This window comes from Carcharhinus amblyrhynchos, chromosome 35, assembly GCF_965287045.1.
Source record: "Carcharhinus amblyrhynchos chromosome 35, sCarAmb.v2.hapA, whole genome shotgun sequence".
Taxonomy (NCBI): domain Eukaryota; kingdom Metazoa; phylum Chordata; class Chondrichthyes; order Carcharhiniformes; family Carcharhinidae; genus Carcharhinus; species Carcharhinus amblyrhynchos.
In genome coordinates, this window is record NC_137358.1 from 7,238,985 (window position 1) to 7,258,142 (window position 19,158).

A 19,158-nucleotide genomic window follows, 5' to 3' on the forward strand; every position below is an offset into this window, starting at 1 on the left:
CTCCATTTCCCGTCCCCCACTCCCTCCAACTCCCCCACTTCCTTACCCCTATCTCCTGGCCCCTTACCCAACCCTCCATGCCCCCTCCCTCTCCCCCTCCCACTCCCCAGCTCCTTACCCCCATCCCCCTGCTCCCATACTCACCCCTCCATGTCCCCTCCCCCAATCCTTGTTCTTTCCCCACCCCTGCCTCATCTCCCCTTATCCCTGTCACTCCCCCACCTCCTTACCCCCATCTCTCTGCCCCCATTCCCACCACCCTTCCATACCCCCACCCGCACACCCTTCTTTGCATCCCCTTCCCCATCTCCTCCCCTTTCCCCACTCTCTCCACACCCCCATCCCTTCCCCCAGCCCCTTCTCCCTCCCCTTAACCCACCCCCTCCCACACACACTCTCCATACCCCTTTTCCCACTTTCCCCCTACCTCCAACTCCATCTCTTCCTCTTACACTCTCCCCAACCCAACTGCGCACACCATTTCCATAACCCCCACCCCTCTGCCCCTTGGCATTGCTGCCTCACAGTTGAATTCCCAGCTTGAGTCACTGGCTGTGTGGAGTTTGTACGTTCTCCCTGTGTTCTACGTGGGTTTCCTCCGGATGCTCCAGTTTCCTCCCACAATCCGAAAGGCATGCTGGTTAGGGTGCATTGGTCATGCTACATTCTCCCTCAGTGTATCTAAACAGGCGCCGGAGTGTGGCGACTGGGGGATTTTCACTGTAACTTCATTGCAGTGTTACAGTAAGCCTACTTGTGACTAATAAACTTTAACTCCCATTTCCCACCTCCTCCCCCATTTTACGCCTTGATGTATCTCAGTCCCACCCACTCCCCCAAAACCTCGCTCACACCCTTTTCCTAATCTAACCCCTCCCTTCATGCCCCTCTCCTCCCTCAGCCCCTTGCCCCAACCCCTCCCCCATCACCTACTCACCCTCCCCCCATCCTTTCTCCCAACTCATCCCCTCTTGCTAAACATCCCTCCAATAAAATCCAGGAATATAACCACAAGGCAAACTCACTGTTGTTCTACAGAAAGTATAGTAAGAAGCCTCACAGCACCAGGTTAAATTCCAACAGGTTTATTTGGTAGCACGAGCTTTCAGAGTGCTGCTCCTTCATCAGGAGTGAGTCATACAGGGGGTACGACTCTCACCTGATGAAGGAGAAGTGCTCCGAAAGTTCATGCTACCAAATAAACCTGTTGGACTTTAACCTGGTGTTGTGAGACTACTTACTGTGCCCACCCTGGTCCAATGCCAGCATCTCCACAATATGGAAAGTAGGTCAGAGGTCTTCTCACCCACTCCCACTCTGCCACTGAAGTTCAAGAAATTTGAAAACAATCTGAAAAGCAGACACTTTTGGATGAGCTGGGAATCATAGAATCCCTACAGTGCAGCAGGAGGCCATTCAGCCCATCGAGCCTGCACCAACAACAATCCCACTCAGGCCCTATCCCCATAAATACTGCTAATCGCCCTGACACTAAGGGGCAATTCAGTATGGTCAGCCCACCTAACCTGCACAGTCTTTCAGACTGTGGGAGGGAACCAGAGCACCTGAAGGAAACTCACGCAGACACAGGGAGAACATGCAAACTCCACAAAGACAGTGACCCAAACTGGGATTCAGACCCAGGTCCCTGGCGCTATGAGGCACAGTACTAGGCACTGTGCCCACCATGCCTCTCTTTGCTTCTTCACAGTTCTTTTCCCAGCACAGAGAACCACACCAGGAACTCTTACATGGCCACTCCATACACATCTCTCACATCTTCTCTAAATTATTTCTTTTTCCTGATCAGCTTCATTCCATTGTTTTTATGCTTCCTTGAAACCCACTTTATTAAAATATTTTATGTTCTCTCTGCTGCTTCAACCTTTGGGTAAAATAATTTTTCTAATCTTGCCTTTTGACCTTTTCTAAGTTGTAAGCTCCTTTTCATTTCCCTATAAAGTTTAACATCTGAACACAAAAAACCTTCTTTATCTCCTCATGCAAATTTCGGTCCTTAGCTTACTTACTTGCAGAAAATTCAATTTGGCCACATTTATTTAAGGCGCAAGAGTTTCACACCTATACCTCTTTGATGGTCTAAATCTTGCAGCCCAATTGTTCTCAGTCTAATTAAATTTTACACACACACACACACACAAACACACACTCATAAACACACACACATGTAAATACACAGCCACAAGCCTGCTTCACAAAATTTCACAATAAACCCCAAAACTAGTTTTAAAATAACATTCTCCTTCACATTAACATTTCATCATAGGATAAGCTCAGGGACGAATGTAGTAAACATTCACTATAACACCTCCTATGTAAATATATATGGAGATCAAAACAGTTTTTTATTCATTCATGGGACATGGGTGTCACTGGCTGGGCTGCATTTATTGCCCATCCCTAGTTGCCCTTGTACAGAGGGCAGTTGAGAGTCAACCACATTGCAGTAGCTGTGGAGTCACATGTAGGTTAGACCAGGCAAGGGACGGCAGATTTCCTTCCCTAAAGGGACACTAATGAACCAGATGGGTTTTTTCCAACAATTAAGTTTAAGTTTTAAAGTTTATTATTGTCACAAGTAGGCTTACATCAACACTGCAATGAAGTTACTCTGAAAATATTCTGGATGCCACACGCCTGTTCGGGTACACTGAGGGAGAATTTAGCATGGCCAATGCACCCTAACCAACACATTTTTCAGACACTGGGAGGAAACAGAGCCCTGGAGGAAACCCACGCAGACACGGGGAGAATGTGCAAATTATGCACAGACAGTGACCCAAGCTGGGTATTGAACTGGGTCCCTGGCATTGTGAGGCAGCAGTGCTAACCATTGTGCCACCATGCCGCCCCTTTTCTGGTGGGAAAAATACTTGCCATATTGAAGAAGACTGGGGGGAAACACAGTGAAGTTGAGGTAAGAAAATGTGAAGCAAACAACGTCCATTCAGCCCATCAGCTATGCACCTACATAGTGTCCATGTGGAATTTCCCTCCGTGCTGTTTGTTGACCCCAGGGGTGTTTACCAGCCGCCCTCTCCCTAAAACCAAAAACTTGCATCCAAGGTCAACAGACCTTTGCATGATTCCCCCCCTGACCCCCTCACCCCTCCCCAACCTGCTATGACTCCAGTGGCGGGCAGTCCTCCCCAATGGCACAATGACACAGTGGTTAACACTGCTGCCTCACAGTGCCAGGGACCCGGTTCAATTCCAGCCTTGGGTCACCATCTCTGTGGAGTCTGCACATTCTCCCCATGTCTGCATGGGTTTCCCCCAGGTGCTCTGGTTCATTCTCATAGTCCACAGACGTGTGGGTTAGGTGCATTGGCTGTGCTAAATTGCCCATTAGTGTCAGGGGTACCAGCTGGATAAATGCATGGGGTTACAGAGGTAGGACCTATGTGGGATTGTTGTCGGTGCAGACTTGATGGACCAAATGGCCTCCTTCTGCACTGTAGGGATTCTGTGAATTGCAGGAATGCAGTTGAGCTTCTCCTCAAACTGGATGGCATGGTGGCACAGCGATTAGTACTGCTGCCTCACAGCGGCAGGGACCCGGGTTCGATTCCCAACTTGAGTTACTGTCTGTGCGGAATTTGCACATTCTTCCCGTGCATTCGTGTGTTTCCTCCGGGTGCTCTGGTTTCCACCCATAGTCTGAAAGACGTGCTAATTAGGGTGCATTGGCCGTGCTAAATTCTATCTCAGTGTACCCGAACAGGTGCCAGAGTGTGGCGACGTGGGGGATTTTTCACAGTAACTTCATTGTAGTGTTAATGTAAGCCGATTTGTGACACTAATAAATAAATAAACAACTTTGCCTCAAAATCAGTTTTGTTAAAGATCTCTGTAACCCTCAGTCCCACTTTCACGAAGGGCTAGGGGAGAGGGAATAACCAGTAGCTTCACTTAATGAATTTTTTTGGTCGCCTATTTTTGTACAGGTTTCCATTCTAGGAGAGAAATGAGTGGGTAGAGCCAATTATACGGTCCATTATACATGGTATGAGGAAGGAGCTAGTGTGATGGACCGAATAGACCAGTGTTTATTTTGGCAACCCAATCAAGATGTCTTTCTGTTGGAAGGTGCAGCCAGCCCCACCCTCAGGAAGCATTGTCACCACCACTCAAAGCCCAAGAAGAAGGTCAGAATAATTAAATATGTAGTTCCCCTTTCCAATGTTCCCTCCCAGTTTCTTCCCCTGACAGTGGGTGTGCGTTGCTAGCCCCCTTCCCCAAGTGACCCCAGCGTGAGATTAGAATGCCCATTGTCGGCATCATGTTGCCACCACAAGAATGAGTGAGATGTTAAACCCGTTCTCCGTACAGGTGAGTTGGCTTCAGTCCAGAGAAAACCTCAGCCTCGCAGGGAAAGAATCTGCTAAAGCCAGAGCATACGCATTCTTTTTTTCTCTCTCTCTCACTGTCACACCCACAAGTAATCACAAGTAGGGATATTCCCAAAGGTTGCCACCCAGGGGTCAGCTATTGTCTCCCAGCGGCTCAATTCTCTGGCATCTGGAGGCGAGATTTGTAATTCTGTCGGTCGCGTTGCTGGACCTTACGGATCCACAGACTGGGACACATGAGGAGGTGAAATGTATTGCCAGCGACCTTCAGCGTTCTCCAGTCACTGCACACTGGATAATCATAGCAACATAACCACCGCTGCCAATGGAACAGGTAAACCAACTAGTATTTCTTTTAATAATTCCTTTTGCAGTGTCACAGAGCATGGAAACAGGCCCTTCGGCCCAACTTGTCCATGCTGCCCCTTTATTTTAACCACTGAGCTAGTCCCAATTGCCCATGTTTGGCCCATACCCCTTTATATCCATCTTACCCATGTACATAGTTTCCGAAGCTGAACTAGTCCCATTTTCTTGCATTTGGCCCATTTCCCTCTAAACCTTTCCCATCCATCTACCTGTCCAAATGTCTTTTAAATGTTCAAAGCATGTGTATTATTGTCACAAGTAAGTCTTACATTAACACTGCAATGGAGTTACTGTGAAATTCCCCGAGTTGCCACATTCTGGTGCCTGTTCGGGTCAATGCACCTAACCAGGGCTAAGTGCAGAGAGGTGGGAGGAAGCTTGTGTACAGCATGAAGACCAGGGTAGACCACATGGGCCAAATGGTCCATTTCTGTAATGTAAAGATTTTGTATTATGGCACCCAGATGGATTAGTGGATAAGGCACTGTACACACTGAAAGATCCCGTGTTAGATTGCTGGTCTGTTGGCCTAGGAGAGAGTTAGGCAGCAGAATCGGCTTAACAATGTTTCCCAAAATATGAAAGGTGGCCACTTAGGAGAATCTTGGGATCATATAAGAACATAAAAACTCAGAGCAGGAGTAGGCCATCTGGACCCTCAAGCCTGCTCCGCCATTCAGTAAGATCATGGCTGATCTGTTTGTGACCTCAGCTCCACTTATCCGCCCGCTCACCATAACCCTTAATTCCTTTACTATTCAAACATTTATCTATCTTTGCCTTAAAAACATACAATGAGGTGGCCTCAACTGCTTCACTGGGCAGGGAATTCCACAGATTCACGACCCTTTGGATGAAGAAGTTCATCCTCAACTCAGTCCCATATCTACTCCCCCTTATTTAGAGGCCCAAGACCACAAGGAACTACAAAGAGTTGTGAATGTAGCCCAATCCATCATGCAAACCAGCCTCCCATCCATCGACTCTGTCCACACTTCCTGCTGCCTCGGCAAAGCAGCCAGCATAATTAAGAACCCAACCACTCCAGACATTGTCTCTTCCACCTTCTTCCGTCGGGAAAGTCTGAGATCATGCACCAATCGACTCAAGAACAGCTTCTTCCCTGCTGCCATCAGACCTTTGAATGGACTTACCTTGCATTAAGTTGATCTTTCTCTACACCCTAGCTATGACTGTAACACTACATTCTGCACCCTCTCCTTTCCTTCTCTATGAATATGCTTTGTCTGTATAGTGTGCAAGAAACACTTGTGTGTTAATACATGTGAGAATAATAAATCACATCAAATCATATCAAGTAAGGAGACCAAAACTGTACACAGTACTCCAGCACAAGCCAGTATTTTGAATAAGAGAGAAGATCCAGAGGGCAAAGACAATGATATCCCACCTGATTCCTCCTGCTGTCTCTTCTCCACAGTGTTCACTGTCCTGTCCAAACCTATGGTGTATGAACGGCCCGATATTTTCCATGGAGTTGGCGACACAGAATTCTTCTTCCCATTCATCCCCACTCCTTTTCATCCTGCAATGGAACAAGATTCACTGGAAATGAGGGATTGTCATCTTTCCACAGAACACAACACCTTCAAAGGTAAAGTTTATTTATTAGTCACAAGGAGGTTCACGTTCACACCACAATGAAGTTACTGTGAAAATCCCCTAGTCGCCACACTACGGCGCCTGTTCGGGTCAATGCACCTAACCAGCATGCCTTTCAGGCTGTCAGAGGAAACCGGAGCACCCAGGAGAAACCCATGCAGACACAGGGAGAACATGCAGACTCTGCACTAATGGTGACCCGAGGCCAGGAGTCGAACCCAAGTCCTCGGTGCTGTAAGGCAACAGCACTAACCACTGTGCTGCCCTGAAGTTACTGTGAAAGTCCCCTAGTCGCCACACCCGGTGCCTGTTCGGGTACACTGGGGGAAAATTTAGCATGGCCAATGTGCTCTAACCAGCACTTCTTTCAGACTGTGGGAAGAAACCAGAGCACCCGGAGGAAACCCACACAGACACGGGGAGAATGTGCAGACTCGGCACAGATGGTGACGCGGGCCAGAATCGAACCCAGGTCCCTGGCGCTGTGAGGCAGCAGAGCTAACCTCTCTGCCACCGTGATTGTCTTGCAGTGCGTGGGGTGCTCTGGACAAAGTGTGTCACTGGTCCACGTGGAATAAGTGGATGCATTGTGGCAGGTTTTCAATCAACCCCAGTGACTAGTGAAAAGATAAATGGGGATCTCACAAGTACCAGCTCCTGGACAGCACCATTAATGGCACGCCATTACACGTGGGCATACTGGCATCACTGTGCGTGTTCGCGATGATACAAGTGGCGCATACACACAGGGATACTGATAGGCTGGTGCCGCATGTAGCAGAGCAATGACATTGGTTTACTGTGGATGCATGGACCCCAATGTGCCTGCGCAGACCAGAAATCAGCGGCCATTTGCACAGCTATCTTGCATTGGAGGGAGGCACAGTGACACTTTGTAGATAGAACGGTGGATAGCATTGCTGCCTCACAGCTCTGAGGACCCAGGTTCAATTCCGGCCTTGGGCGACTGCTTGTTTGGGGTTTGTACATTCTCCCCGTGTCTGCGTGAGTTTCCTCCGGGTGCTCTGCTTTCTTCCCACAGTCCAAAAGATGTGCAGGTTAGGTGGATTGGCTATGCTAAATTGCCCCTTCATGTCCAAAGATGTGCAGGTTAGGATTGGTCATGCTAAATTGCCCCTTGGTGTCCAAAAATGTGCACATCAGGTGGATTAACGGGATAAATAAGTGGGGTTACGGGGTTAGAACCTGGGCAATGTGCTCCGTCAGAGGGTTGGTGCAGGCATGATGGGCCGAACGGCCTCCTTCTGCACTGTAGGATTATGCCAATGAAAAGTCAATACAGTCCCTTAGTGAAGAGTCTACAATGGATCCAAAAATGAGGTGAGGAAACCTTTCGTGTTGAAGAGCCAGGGGAGTGTTGGGGTGACCTGGGACTCCAGGGGACGAGGGGGAGATCACATGTGGCCCATCCGGGTTCTGAGTCAGGCCTACGAGATAGTTCATTGCCCAAGCTCAGTGTTGCCGGATTCTGCTGGTTTCCATCCGCGTGGTTTATTTCCCACCAGCGTTACTTAGGCAATGTGCACATGAAGCAAGGGCGTATAAATTGAGATGTGTGATGCGTGCTAATTACACACAACACTAACTGTGTGCTCCACACACTCCCTCTGCGGGGAGTAAGGTAAGGGTAAATATTTACCTTGTTTTCAGCCATTTGACTTTAATAACATTTCTCTGAATATATGAGTGATTAAGCATTTTCCAAAACTCGCTGTGAAATATTCAAACTGCATTAAAGGTATTTAATTCTACTCGTGGGGAGACAGTTTATTTATTATTGTCACTAGTAGGCTTACGTTAATGCCGCAATGAAGATCCTCCTAGTCGCCACACTCCGCTGCCTGTTCGGGTGCACTGAGGGAGAATTTAGCACAGCCAATACACCTAACCAGGACGTCTTTTGAACTGTTGGAGGAAACCAGAGGAAACCCACGCCGACACAGGAGAACGTGCAAACTCCGCACACATAGTTACTTGGCTTTGAGTCCAGGGTTTGGTGACTGTGTGGAGTCTGCACATTTTCCATGCTTGGGTTTCCTCTGAGTGTTCCAGTTTTCTCCCACAATCCAAAGATGTGCAGCTTAGGTGGATTGGCCACGCTAAATTGCCCTTAGTATCCAAAGATGTGCAGTTAGGTGGAGTAGCCATGCTAAATTGCCCCTTAATGTCCAAAGAGGTGTAGATTAGGTGGATTGGCCACGCTAAATTGTCCATTAGTGTCCAAAGATGCACAGTTAGGTGGATTGGCCATGTGAAATTGCCCCTTAGTGTTCAAAGATGTGCAGTTAGGTGGATTGGCCATGTTAAATTGCCCCTTAGTGCTCAAAGATGTGCAGTTAGGTGGAATGGGCATGCTAAATTGCCCCTTAGTGTCCAAAGAGGTGTAGATTAGGTGGATTGGCCACGCTAAATTGCCCCTTAGTGTCCAAAGATGTGCAGTTAGGTGGATTGGCCATGTGAAATTGCCCCTTAGTGCTCAAAGATGTGCAGTTCGGTGGATTGGCCATGCTAAATTGCCCTTAGTATCCAAAGATGTGCAGTTAGGTGGAGTGGGCATGCTAAATTACCCCTTAGTGTCCAAGATATATAGGTCAAGGGAATTAGCGGGGGAAATACATGAGATTGTGGGGATAGAGCCTGGATAAGATGCTCTGTTGGAGAGTCAGTGCAGATTCGATGGGTCAAATGGCCTCCTTCTGCACTGTAGGCATTCTATGATTCTCAGTACAGTGCTGCACTGTTGCAGTGTCTCTGAGAACGTGTACCAAAACTAAAACAAAAAGCAGCGGGGGGAACCTCAGCCGGTCAGGCAGCGTCAACGATGAGAGAAAAAGTTAACATTTCGAGTGCGTATGACTCTTTTTCAGAAAATCTTCTGCTGAAGAAGTCACACGGACCTGAGACGTTAACTCTGTTTCTCTCACAACAGTGGCTGCCGCACCTGCTGGGTTGTCCTTGTTTATTATTTCGGAGTTCCAGGATCTGCAACATTGTGTGTACCGGACTGGGCTGTCAGTGTTAAGGTGCTGGCAGTGTAACTTGACGCCTGCATTGTTTCCTGCTTCATTTTCAGACTTGCTAGCAAGCGTGACAACATATGACAGCAATACCAAGCAACCAGGCCTCCCTGTTAAACCAGTTCTGCCCAGCATTGATTTTCGTAAGTATACAGGATTTACACTGCTTTAAAAAGAGCTTCGACCCGGAATCAAAGCGTGGTCACCTCCAGCGCAGAGTTCAGCCCCTTACGGTTCCTTTTCCCTCTGCTTTCATGCAGTGTGGGAAAGACCAGCACTTGGTGCCCGTCCCTAACTGCCCCCTGAACAGGGGGCCATTTCAGAGGGCAGTTAAGAGTTTATTTATTCGTGTCACAAGTAGGCTTAAATTGACACGGTGGCAGGGGCGGCACAATGGTTAGCACTGCTGCCTCACAGCGCCAGAGACCCGGGTTTGATTCCCAGCTTGGGTCACTGTCTGTGCAGAGTCTGCACGTGCTCCCCGTGTCTACATGGGTTTCTTCCGGGCGCTCCAGTTTCCTCCCACAGTCCCAAAGGCGTGCTGGTTAGGCGTGCTGCACTGACCCGAACAGGCGCCACAGTGTGGCGACTAGGGGAATTTTGCAGTAATTTCATTGCAGTGTTAATGTGAACCTTACTTGTGACTAATAATTAAACTTTAAAATTTTATATGTGGGGTTACGGGGATAGGGCCTGGGTAAAATTGTTGTCGGTGCAGACTCAATGGGCTGAATGGCCTCCTTCTGCACTGTAGATATTCTGTAAACACTGCAATGAAATTACTGTGAAAATCCCCTAATTGTCACACTCTGACAAAGTGAGAAGTAGTGAATCTGTGGAATTCACTACCACAGAAAATAGATGAGGCCAAAACATTGTGTGACTTCAAGAAGAAATTATGTTCAAGTTTTATGTTTATTTATTAGTGTCACAAGTAGGCTTACATTAACACTGCAATGAAGTTGCTCTGAAAACCACTGGTCACCACACTCCAGCGCCTGTTCAGGTACACTGAGGAACGTAAGAACATAAGTTACTCATTACTCTTAAGGAGTAATTTAGCATGGCTAATGCACCTAACCAGCACGTCTTTCGGACTGTGGGAGGAAACCAGAGCAAACCCATGCAGACACAGAGAGAACGTGCAAACTCCACACAGTGACCCAAGCCAGGAATCGAACCCGGGTCCCTGGCACTGAGAGGCAGCAATGCTAACCACTGTGCCAAGAGTCAACAGTCTGCAGTTTTGGTCTCCTTACCTGAGGAAGGATGTTCTTGCTCTAGATGGAGCGCAGCAGAGGTTTACTAGACTGATTCCTGGGATGCCGGGACTGACACATGAGGAGAAATTGAGCCGGTTAGGATTGTTTTCGTGGAGTTCAGAAGAATAGTGAGAGATCTCATAGAGACTTATAAAATTCCGACAGGACTAGACAGGATAGATGCAGGAAGGATGTTCCTGATGGTGGGGGTGTTCAGAACCAGGCGTCACAGTCTAAGGACACAAGGCTGAATGTTTAGGACAGAGATCAGGAGAAATTTCTTCACCCAGAGAGTGGGGAGCCTGTGGATTTCACTACCACAGGAAGTAATTAGGCCAAAATATTGAATGTTTTCAAGAAGCAGTTAGATATAGCACTTGAGACACAGGGGATCAAAGGATATGGGGGTCAGGGTGGGATCAGGCTGTTGAATTGGATGATCAGCCATACGTAACAGCGCCCACATTGTGCTTCTCCCATACATTACCCAAAACCCGCAGTGTTTCTCACACCACCTCCTCCACTTCATCTCCTCCCCTGCATCACCCAGACCTGGGAATCAATCCAGGCAGACCCCAGTCCAGTTCCTACTAATGGGCACTGGCGTACAACAGCAGTGGGTAACCTGCGGCCAGGGAGCCACATGTGGCCCATCTGGGTTCAGACTGTGGACTCACGAGACACTTTGTTGACTGTTGACCCATGCGCAGAGTTGCCACATTCTGCTGTTCCCGTCCATGTAGTTTTTTTCCCACCGGTGTGACTGAAGGGTCATGAACGAAGCCCAATCCATCACACAAACCAGCCTCCCATCCACTGATTCCGTCTACACTTCCTGCTGCCTCAGAAAAGCAGCCAGCATAATTAAGGACCCCCCCCCCTTCACCCCCGGACATTATGGGCGGGATTTTATGACATTGCTCAAGCAAGACCAGAAAGTCCTGCCTGATGTCAACGGACATTTCCATCATTGGCCCCTTGCCCGCTCCAATTCAATGGCAGGCAGGGTGGTAGAGTTTCATCAACGCTCTTCCAACTTCTTCCAGTAGGAAAAAGATACAAAAGTCTGAGGTCACGTACCAACCGACTCAGAAACAGCTTCTTCCCTGCTGCCGTCAGACTCTTGAATGAACCTACCTTGCATTAAGTTGATCTTTCTCTACACTCTAGCAATGACTGTAACATACATTCTGCATCCTCTCCTTTCCTTCTCCACGAATGATATGCTTGGTCTGTGTAGCGCGCAAGAAACAATACTTTTCACTGTATGCTAATTCATGTGACAGTAATAAATCAAATGAAGTGATTCGCACATAAAGCATGGGCGAGTGAAATGAGGTGTGTGTGGATTGCTCACAACACTGACTGTGAGAGCCGTGCCCCCCCACTGTGACCAAAGTGTCAGTATTTCTTTTGTTTTTATCACTTGAAGTTGATGAGAGTTCCATTAATATAGAAACAATAAAGCACTTTTTATAAGTCATTATGAAATATTCGACCTGTACTTTATCTAACTCACGGGGTCATGGTTAGCCCATTAACGTCCCACTGAGATGGAGGAGGGCCACTCATGCCGCCCTCTCACTAGCCAAGGTTGCCCATCACTGGCACACAGGATAAATCAAACCCTTCCTCATCACTAATTGATGCCTCTGTGTTTATTTTTTTCACCTATGTGACAGTGATGTCTCCCAGTAAAATCAAATACAACACAGATGTGAAACTTCAAGAGAAACCTTCAAACCAGAGGATGAGATGGCACAAGCAAGGTAAGCGGATTCGATAATGATCCATTGAGGGGAGGCGATGGTCTGGTGGTATTATTGCCAGACTATTAATCCAGAAACAGGGAAGAGGGTGGCCTAGTGGTAGCGTCACTGGACTACTAATCCAGAAGCCCAGGCTAGTGATCTGGAGATATGGGTTTAAATCCTACCATAGCAGCTGGTGAATTTTAAAATTCAGTTAATAGATTTGAAAAGATCTGGAATCCAAAGCTAATGTTTAATTTTTTCCTCTGGACCGTAGATGACTAAGGGGTGATCTTATAGAGGTCTACAAAATAACGAGGGGCATAGATCAGCTCGATAGTCAATATCTTTTCCCAAAAGTCTAAAACTAAAGGGCATAGGTTTAAGGTGAGTGATACAGAACTGTCCAGAGAGGCAATTTTTTCACACAGAGGGTGGTGAGTGTCTGGAACGAGCTGCCAGAGGTAGTCGTAGAGGCGGTACAATTTCGTCTTTTAGAAAGCATTTAGATAGTTACATGGGTAAAATGGGTATAGAGGGATATGAGCCAAATGCAGGCAATTGGGATTAGCTTTTAGGGGTTTAAAAAAAGGGAGGCATGGACAAGTTGGGCCGAAGGGCCTGCTGTAAACCTCTATGACTCTATGATTCTATAACTCAGCGAATGTTCTGGGACCTGGCAGCTGGTAGAATTTGAATTCAGTAAAAAATATCCGGAAGAATCTACTGATGACCCATTGTCGATTGTCAGAAAAACCCATTTGGTTCACTAATGTCCTTTAGGGAAGGAAATCTGTAATCCTTACCCAGTCTTAATTCCAGATGTTTTTTATTGAATTCAGATTTCACCATCTGCCTTGTCGATTGTCAGAAAACCCCTCTGGTTCACTAATTAGTTGGTGGAGGGGACTTCCTGTCCCACAGAAGTCCACGGGGTCTTGCCTGCCAGCGGAGAGGGTAAATTACCATGGGCGGAACCCTGACTGGAAGATCCCACCAGTGGCAAGTGCCGGAAAATCTCCGCCTCTGTATCTACACCAACGGCTCCTTAATGACTTTCAAGACTTTGATTAGATTCCCCTCTCAACTGTCCACATCATATGACCCACAAGTCATGTTTACGCAACTTGCCCTCATAATCCAACCTATTAAGGCTGGGATCGTAGTGCCGAAGTTAGGGGAAGGTAATGGCCTAATGATATTATCACGAGATTATTAATCCAGAAACTCAACTAACGTTCCGGGGACCCAGGTTCAAATCCCGCCTCGGCAGATGGTGGAATTTGAATTCAATAAAAAATATCTGGAATTAAGAATCTACTGATGGCTATGAAACCATTGTCGATTGTTGGTAAAAACCCATCTGGTTCACTGATGTCCTTTAGGGAAGGAAATCTGCCATCCTTACCCATAAGACATAGGAGCAGAATTAGGCTATTCAGCCCTTTGACTCTGCTCTGCAATTCAATCATGCTTGATATCTTTCTCATCCCCATTCTCCTGCCTTTTCCCCATAACCCCTGATCCTCTTATTAATCAATGACCTATCTATCTCTGTCTTAAAGACACTCAATGACCTGGCCTCCACAGCCTTCTGCGGCAAAGAGTTCCACAGATTCACCACTCTCTGGCTGAAGAAACTCCTCCTCATCTCTGTTTTAAAGGATCGTCCCTTTAGCCTGAGGTTGTGCCCTCTGGTTCTAGTTTTTCCAACGAGTGGAAACATCCTCTCCACGTCCACTCTAACCAAGATAAGATCCCCCTCATCCTTCTAAACTCCAACAAGTACAGACCTAGAGTCCTCAACCGTTCCTCATACAACAAGCTCTTCATTCCAGGGATCATTCTTGTGAACCTCCTCTGGACCCTTTCCAAGGCCGGCACATCCTTCCTTAGATACGGGGCTCAAAACTGCTCACAATACTCCAAATGGGGTCTGGCCTACATGTGACTCCAGAGCCACAGCAATGTGGTTGACTCTCAACTGCCTTCAGGTAACTAGGGATGGGCAATAAAAGCCGCCCAGCCAGCAACGCCCATGTCCCAGGAATGAATAAAAAAAAATCAGGTTGGAGTGAGTTCATGGCGATTATCCAGATTTCTTCGAACCCAGAGAATCACAACAGTCCCCAGTGCAAATGCTCCGATCATTCCTGATCTGTGCTGTCTCAGGAGAACTTTAACGCCTCAATCTCTGACTCCTATTCTCAAAACACCCCCCTAGGTCTCATTGCTTCCTATGTCCCCATTCCTTCCACTTCTCTGCAATCCTGCAAATACAATCTCACATAAAAACCAAGCACAGAAAATGCAGGAAATACTCAGCAAGTCAGGGAGCAGGAGAAGAAATGAGTTGATGCTTCATCAGAACTAACCTCTTGCACCACCCAGCCCCACCCAAAAGCTCCGATCACGCCATCGCTGATGGCCGTGTCTTCAGCTGCCGAGGGCTCCCCTCCCCAAACCACTCGGCCTCTCTGCATTAGAGACCCATCAGAGAAGCTTCACTGGGCTAACTCCCGGGATGAAGGGGTTTTTCTAATGAGGAAAGGTTGAGCAGGTTGGAGATTTGAAGAGTTATCTTATCTGCCTCACAGTGCCAGGGACCTGGGTTTGATTCCGACCTCATTGACTGTCTGTGCACATTCTCCCCGTGTCTGCATGTGTTCCCTCCAGGTGCTGCAGTTTCCTCCTATACACCAAAGATGTGTAGGAGATTGACTATGCCAGATTTCCCCTTACTGTCCAGAGATGTGTAAATTAGGGGGATTGGCCATTGTATGTTGCCCCCTTAGTGTCCAAAGATGTGTAGGTTAGGTGGATTGGCCATGGTAAATTGTCCCTCAGTGTCCAAAGATGTGTAGGTTAGGTGGCTTGGCCATGGTAAATTGCCCCTTAGTATCCAAAAATGTGCAGGTTAGGTGGATTGGTCATGGTAAATTGCCCCTTAGTATCCAAAAATGTGCAGGTTAGGGGGATTAGCAGGGCAAATGCAGGGATTTACAGGATTTGGATGGGCCTGAGTAAAATGCTGTTTTGCAGATAAGGTGCAGACCGAATGGGCCAAATGGCCTCCTTTGGCACTTGCGGATTCTAAAAGGTTTCATTGGCCATTAGGATTGCTGAGGGTGTGAAGGAAATCACATTAATGAGTAAAATGGAGTTTGTTTTCTTCCCATCCGTTCAATCATTCTGCATCGAAAACTCGAACAGGGCAAAGCATTCACCTGTGGGAGTTCGTCCGCGACCTGCTGCTGAGTCCCAGGGAGAACCAGGGCATCTTGCAATGGGAGGACAGGCGAGCGGGAATCTTTCGCGTCGTCAAGAGTAATGTCTTTGCCCAGCTGTGGGGAAACAAGAAAAATAATAAAGGAATGAACTACGAGAAGCTGAGTCGAGCATTAAGGTAGAAGTTCAGATTCATCGCGCCCCACCCCCACCAACCCCCCATCTCTGAGTGGACACACTCAGCCACATTTTACCTCCCCTCTCCACCACCCTCTCCCAATAATAACCAGCTTCCATTCTACCCCACAGGTCCCTTCACTTTTCTACCTGACTTAGAAAGAGGGAAATACAAGCTAGGTCGCAGAAAATGAGTGGGATTGGTATCCAAATCTATTGACTTTTCACTGAATATTAAGCAAGTTATTAAACTGGAAATCTTAGATCACCAACACATATCCCCCAATTATCACTGGGGCAGGATGGTGTAGTGGTCATGCAACTGGGCTAGTAATCCAAGTAAGAAGTCTCACAACACCAGGTTAAAGTCCAAAAGATTATTTGGTAGTAAAATTGTCCCTTAGTGTCCAAAGATGTGTAGCAGGTGTACAAAGACTTGCACAGGTAAGTGGGTGCAAGTCCTGGCTGGAGACAATACACATCTCTTTAATCTATGTTTAACCCTCTTTCCACTCACACTGTCCAAACCTTTAAGACTTGATTACCTGTAAAGACTCACACTCCAACCATTATTTTGTAAATTGAGTTTGTGACTTTATATGCCCTGTTTGTGAATAGAACCTGATCTCACTCACTTACCTTGGGACATTAAGGGGCAATTAGCACGGCCAATCCACCTACCTGCACATCTATGGGGAGATGATTTCCTAATGGCATTATTGCCAGACTATTAGTCTAGAAACTCAGCTAATGTTCTGGGGACACGGGTTCAAATCCTGCCACAGCAGATGGTGGAATTTGAATTCCATAAAATATATCTGGAATTAAGAATCTACTGATGACCGTGAAACCATTGTCGATTGTCAGAAAAACCCATCTCATTCCCCTTAGGGAAGAAAATCTATGGTCCTTACCTAGTCTGGCTGACATGTGACTCCAGAGCCACATCAAAGTGGTTGACTCTCAACTGCCCTCCAAGGGCAACTAGGGATGGGCAATAAATGCTGGCCTAGCCAGCAATGCCCATGTCCCACCAATGAATTAAAAAATCTTTGGACACGAAGGGGCAATTTAGCAAGGCCAATCTCCTTAACCTGTACATCTTTGGACACTAAGGAGCAATTTAGCATGGCCAATTCACCTAACCTGTACATTTTGGGACACTAAGGGACAATTTAGCATGACCAATTCACCTAACCTGCACATCTTTGGATACTAAGGGGTAATTTAGCATGGCCAATCCACCTGACCTGCATTTCTCTGTACTGTGGGAGGAAACTGGACCACCCAGAGAAAACCCACACAGACATGGGGAGAATGTGCAACCTCCAAACGGACAGTGACCCACGACCAGAATTGAACCTACGTCCCTGGCGCTGTGAAGCAGCTGAACTAACCAGTGTGCCACCATGCCGCTTGAACGTAAATATTTTGTTTTTCATTCGAGGTGTTTAGGATTTAACCAAATTAATTTGACTCATTCATTCTGAGTTCAAGTGTAATGTTTTTTTCACTCCCCTTTGCCTTAGACACTATTACAAAACCGGGATACTGGAACGCGTGGATGGCAGACTGACGTACAAATTTGGTGCAAAGTCGTATGGGTGGAAGGAACCTGGGTGTCTGTAAACACACGAGCAAGGCTGGGACCTTCGATGAACCCTTTCCCCAACATCAATGATAACATGAAGTGACCCCACTCAGTCGATCGTGAATGAAGAAATTCCTACATCCCTCAGCCAAAGTACAGTCTGGGAACATTGGGACTTAACCACATTGGAAGGTACCGGCAAGACTAACGAGCATGGCCCTGAATCCACAACATCTGAAACCTGATTTCCAAGACCGTGATTAGATCCCCCCTCAACTATCTGTGTCAGAAGAGCCACAAGACATGTTTATGCAACTTGTGCTCATAATCCAATCCATTAAGGCTGGGACCGTTGTGCTGAATTCAGGGGAGGCGATGGCCTCGTGGTATTATCACTAGACTGTTAATTCAGAAACTAATGTTCAGTGGACCCGGGTTCAAATCCCGCCATGGCAGATGGTGGAATTTGAATTCACTCAAAAATATCTGGAATGAAGAATTTACTGATGACCATGAAACCACTGTCGATTGTTGAAAAAACCCATCTGGTTCACTGATGTCCTTTAGGGAAGGAAATCTGCCGTCCTTACCCGGTCTGGCCTACATGTGAATCCAGAGCCACAGCAATGCAGTTGAATCTGAACTGCCCTCTGATATGGGCATCACAAGTCTTTTAGTTGTATCAGCGTTTCACCACCACCCTCTCAAGGGGCAGCTACAGATGGGCAATAAATGGGTAGCACAGTGGTTAGCATGCTGCCTCACAACGCCAGAGATCCGGGTTCGATTCCCAGCTTGAGTGACTATCAGTGTGGAATCTGCACCTTCTCCCCGTGTCTGCGTGGGTTTCCTCTGGGTGCTCTGTTTTCCTCCCACAGTCCGAAAGACGTGCTGGTTAGGTGCATTGGCTGTGCTAAATTCTCCGTCAATGTACACGAACAGATGCCAGAGTGTGGCGACGAGGGGATTTTCACAGTAACGTCATTGCAGTATTGATATAATCTTACTTGTGACACTAATAAATAAACTTTAACTCTATGCTGGTCTAGCCAGCGATGCACATGTCCCACAAGTGAATAAACAAAATATATTCTTCTTGAAATAACTCAAGATTGGATCTGACCAACCCCTAGAGATAAAGATCCAAATATTTTTCTGCTTATGCACTAGTTTTCAGTCCTTTAGCAAGGAGGGCACTGGCCCATCCTTTGACTGCTAATTGAAGTTGATGTACAGATGAGGGTCCCCAAATTTGTTCTTATACCACTTTTTTTTATTCTTTCATGGGACGTGGTTGTCGCTGGCTAGGTCAACATATTTATTGTGCATTCCTAGTTGCGCCAGAAAGAGAGCCGCATTCTTGAACACGGCAGTCCATGTGATGTAGGTACACCCACAGTGCTGTTAGAGCGCTGTTCGACCAACGACAGTGAAAGAACAGCGACATATTTCCAAGTCAGCATGGTGCGTGATTTGGAAGGGGACCTCCAGGTAGTGGTGTTGCCAGGTGCTTGATGCCCTTGCCCATCTAGGTGATGGAGGCCAAGGGTTTGGAAGGTGCTGTTGAAGGAGTCTTGGCAAACTGCTGCAGTGCCTCTTGTTGATGGTGCGTGGCTGCCGCTGAGCAAGGGTAGTAGAGGGAGTGAATGTTGGAGATGGTGGACGTTTAAGTTTAAGTTCATTTTTTAATGTCACAAGTCGGCTTACATTAACACTGGAAATGAAGTAACTGTAAAAATGCCCTAG

The 19,158-nt window shown here is 47.1% G+C and overlaps 1 protein-coding gene across 1 annotated transcript; it reads left to right on the forward strand.

The window, feature by feature from the left end:
- The first annotated feature begins 4,163 nt into the window (after positions 1 to 4,163).
- LOC145361725 (ETS homologous factor-like) lies at positions 4,164 to 18,154 on the forward strand. Its single transcript, XM_080217651.1, has 6 exons — positions 4,164 to 4,353; positions 6,184 to 6,357; positions 9,460 to 9,546; positions 12,348 to 12,434; positions 15,630 to 15,822; positions 17,351 to 18,154. Exons 2-6 carry the CDS (start codon positions 6,207 to 6,209, stop codon positions 17,448 to 17,450), a joined length of 618 nt encoding a protein of 205 aa, XP_080073777.1. The 5' UTR covers positions 4,164 to 4,353; positions 6,184 to 6,206; the 3' UTR covers positions 17,451 to 18,154.
- The last annotated feature ends 1,004 nt before the right edge of the window (positions 18,155 to 19,158 follow it).